The sequence below is a fragment of the Haplochromis burtoni genome, unplaced genomic scaffold (genome assembly GCF_018398535.1).
Source record: "Haplochromis burtoni strain Fernald_Lab_line unplaced genomic scaffold, NCSU_Asbu1 Contig_280, whole genome shotgun sequence".
Classification (NCBI taxonomy): domain Eukaryota; kingdom Metazoa; phylum Chordata; class Actinopteri; order Cichliformes; family Cichlidae; genus Haplochromis; species Haplochromis burtoni.
Window position 1 is genome coordinate 526172 of NW_024582641.1, and position 3781 is coordinate 529952.

Below are 3781 nucleotides of genomic sequence, written 5' to 3' on the forward strand. Positions count from 1 at the left end.
TGTGTTGTTGTTATTCAGCCTGGTTCAATGTGCCCCTTTTTAACTTTAACCTCTCTGCACGGCCCTGCATACATCCAGCTGTTGTGGCAATTGATTTGGCTTTGTGATGCATAATGCACAACTAAAATAAAACAATATTTCAGAAAACACAATATTATACTTTACAGCTTTCATCAAAAATAATTCAAATGTCGATGTAAAGTGGATTTATGTCGAAGCCTGCATATTAGACTGTGTACAATCCATTAAATAAGCTTACCTGGTCTATGTAGAAGGCCGTCCCCGATCGAATCTCTCTCCTCTGTTTCAGGTCGGTCTCTGTGGTGTCCCTGGACAAAGCGACATACTCCACTTCCCGTTTAGTCAACTCCTAGTCAAGAGCAAGAGAACAAGTTTGGCTTGTTAAAAGTTAAAAGCATATTCTCTGGCTTATCTGATGCCAAATAATATGATAGAATTGTAAAAATAAATCAAATTACTATGCGTATCCTGCAAAGACACTCCTAGTCCACCGTTTATTAGAACAAACCTGGTAGAGCACAATTTACTCTTTACTTTGGTGCCGAATTTGTATAAAAGTTTCCATCGCACTATTAGAATGATACAACTTTATATTTATCTTATTAAAGCTATGCAATGTTTTAAAACTGCATTTACATTTCACTACTTTTAATTGTATGAACTTCTGCACTTTCTGAATTTTGCCACTTTGACAAATAATCGTTCTAAGGATGCTGCACTAGAATAAGACCTGTGTGGGAGTTACTGTGAGCCATGTACACATTTCCACAAAGGTCAGTAAATTTACTTTAGGCAAGCCACACGGTCAAGCTCAGCCACAATCCTTGAAAATTAGCAAGTGCTTAGTTACTCCACATCTGCAAGTCGCTTTGCAACCAAAGCCAAAACTATGGCATCTACAATACTGAACCGCAGTTCCATAGTGGAGGTGGTGAGTGACAGGAGAACGGCGGCTAAGCTGTCATCCCTGTTGGACAACGTCTCCCACCCCATGCAGCAGACTGTGACAGCACTGAGCAGCTCCTTCAGTGGGAGACTGCGGCACCCACGGTGTGGGACGGAGAGATTTCGCAGGTCTTTCCTCCCCACTGCTGTCAGACTCCACAACAAAGACTTTAACTGAACAAACACACACATCCACACATGTGCAATAACACTAAGTGCAATAATCTTTTCTGGCATCGTTGTATTTTTACTCAGTTGTATATAGTATTTGTATTCTATTTTTATCTTATTGTATATTTTTATTCTATTTTATTCTACTGTATATAGTATATTATTTTATTCTATTCTGTACAGCTGTGTACTGTATTTATTCTTATTGTATTCTAATTTTTGCGTCATAACTTTTGCACTGTCCACTTCCTGCTGTGACAAAACAAATTTCCCACATGTGGGACTAATAAAGGTTATCTTATCTTATCTTATCTTCCATATCACGGTAATGTTTAATGATTGTTTAGCAACAAGTGAGCAGGAAAAACATCAGAATAATGGAGTTTTTAATTTTTGTTCATGGTTCAGTCCTAATCACATGATCAAAACTGTGGTTTAAAGAAAAAAAAGAAAAAGATATATATTTATATTGAGTGTTTCAGTGTGTAACATGAGGACTCACAAGGTACTGCATAGCTATGGATCTTCTCAGGGGTCCTGGGGGGCCAATGAGGAACACATCCTGACCCAAAAGGTCTTTCTGCATAATCCATCGGAGGTGTTGAGCCAACGTCTGAGGTAGGGAGTCTGAAACTGGCCAAAAAAAAAAAGCAAAAAGGAAACGTTTTATGCTGACATACATATAGGCTTTGTTGTGACATACACACACAGAAGATTACCTACTGTGTTTCACAGGAACAAGCTCTGGATTCTGGGGTGGCTTGAGTTTGTAAGTGATCTCACCAATCTTCACTGTGTCACCTGTAAAGGAACAGGATGACCAATGCATGCAAGATGTTTTTTGACAGACAAGTCAAGTCATAATCACAACAGTAGAGTTGATTTTATATTCACATTAGTGTTAGTCTTTGATGAAGGTACAATAAAAAATAAAGATATTTTAAAAAAAAAACACTTCTCAAGCAGTTTCGGTTTAACAATATGGTTTTATTAGATTTGCAAATCACTGCATTCTGTTTTTATTCAAATTTTACAGTGTCACAATCTTTTTGGAAACTGTTCACTTACTTAACTTTTGACTTGCATAAGTTTCAAGTATATAAAAGGCAGCTGACTCAGGGGTATGAATCAGTGTTGTGCACTGTGTTGTCCCCCTCCCCCTGGCAAGACTGTCCTATGTTGGTAATAATGTAGTAAGGTTGCAGAAAACCTGGTGCGAATTTCTGGACAGATCTGTGGTGCATCTCAGGGTGAACATAGAGACAAGCAACAGTTCACACTCTTGCATGATCTAATAATTATTTGTCTTTCCTGAAGTTTGCTCTTAAACTTAAGATTTACTCTCCCAGAATGGAATTAAGCTGCTTCTGCTCAGCTCTGCTGAGAATCAATAAAGCAATGGTCGGGACTTCCAGTCAATCAATAAATAAATAAATTAAAACATGATTATAGAAATCAAAATCTTATTTGGTTTTCATATATCCTATTTTCAGTGATATCAACTTCAATAGCAGAAAATTAACTAGGCATATAATTATTTTTTCTCTCTTTTTTGCCATATTTTTCAAGTATCCTTCATGAAGCCTGGAGAACTATTCCTGAAGACTATTTAAAGAATTTACATGAAAATTGCCCAAGAGAGTTATGGCTAAAGAATAAAGGTGATCATACACACTTTGGTTTTGCCTTAAATACTGTCTGTATAATTTCCTTTCCCATTTTCCTATCAAATTTCTAAAGAAATGAGCGGCAGCCCAGGACTTTTGTACAGCACTGTAAATATAAAATTGAGTTATTTGTATTAACTATTACAAAAGGTTGATATTAAGATGTAAGTTTCAGCTTCAAGTTTAATTAGCATACATCGTTAACTAAGATTTTGATGTAAATCAGGTTTTAAAAGGTGTCCGGAAAAAAAACACTACATTTAAAATGGTGTTTGGAACTAAATGTGACAGAAATATTGCCGTTATTTCAGCATGCTCCAGTTTAAAGAGCAACACGTGTGTTATACGTGGCTAAGTACCATGTTCCAACCTTTCACCTAGTGCAAGGTAAATGCATCGACTGTCTCACTAGATCACTTCTCACTTCAGATGCTGAGCTTACACCGTTTTCCTCTACATGGAACAAACTATATATTCAACAGTATTTTTGCTACCAAGGAGCCACCGCAGTGTGATTCCTGCCCCATTAGACAACAGCTATTTATTTAGCCAGTTAGCTGTCACCAGACACATGTGTTCCTATTTCCAGCTGAAAACAAACTGAAAACACCTGTTCACTGGCTGTATACGTGGCATTACAACTTAAATGAAACAATGAAATGAAACAAGTGAAATGGCATTACAACTTTAAGGCCGGTTACCTGAGGCTGTGTTCAGAAGTTTGACCTCATGAGTTCTGAACATCCAGCCGTCTCTTCCCAGGACACAACCCAAAATATACCGCACCCTTCTTGCAGCAACAGCCGCAGCTGTGCCGCCACATAAAATTTGGGAGTGCATGTTCAAAATGTCTACTTTATCATACAAAACCTAACAATGAAAAAAATTAGCAGGCTGTCTTTTAAAACGGTCTGACCCGCGGCCTTATTCCCATTTCACAACAAGCGTCAGCTCATTTTTTCGGAGTCGGAAATAAA

The 3781-nt window shown here is 37.6% G+C and overlaps 1 protein-coding gene across 1 annotated transcript in view; it reads right to left on the reverse strand.

The window, feature by feature from the left end:
* The window catches only part of vwa8 (von Willebrand factor A domain containing 8), an 82581-nt gene extending 78800 nt beyond the window's left edge, over positions 1–3781 (reverse strand). The window contains exons 1-4 of the mRNA XM_005940046.3: positions 3506–3781; positions 1861–1938; positions 1640–1770; positions 260–370 (exon numbers count right to left, since the gene is read on the reverse strand). Of these exons, the coding sequence (XP_005940108.1) occupies positions 260–370; positions 1640–1770; positions 1861–1938; positions 3506–3644 (459 nt within the window). The 5' untranslated portion in view covers positions 3645–3781. The remainder of the gene's footprint in view (positions 1–259; positions 371–1639; positions 1771–1860; positions 1939–3505) is intronic.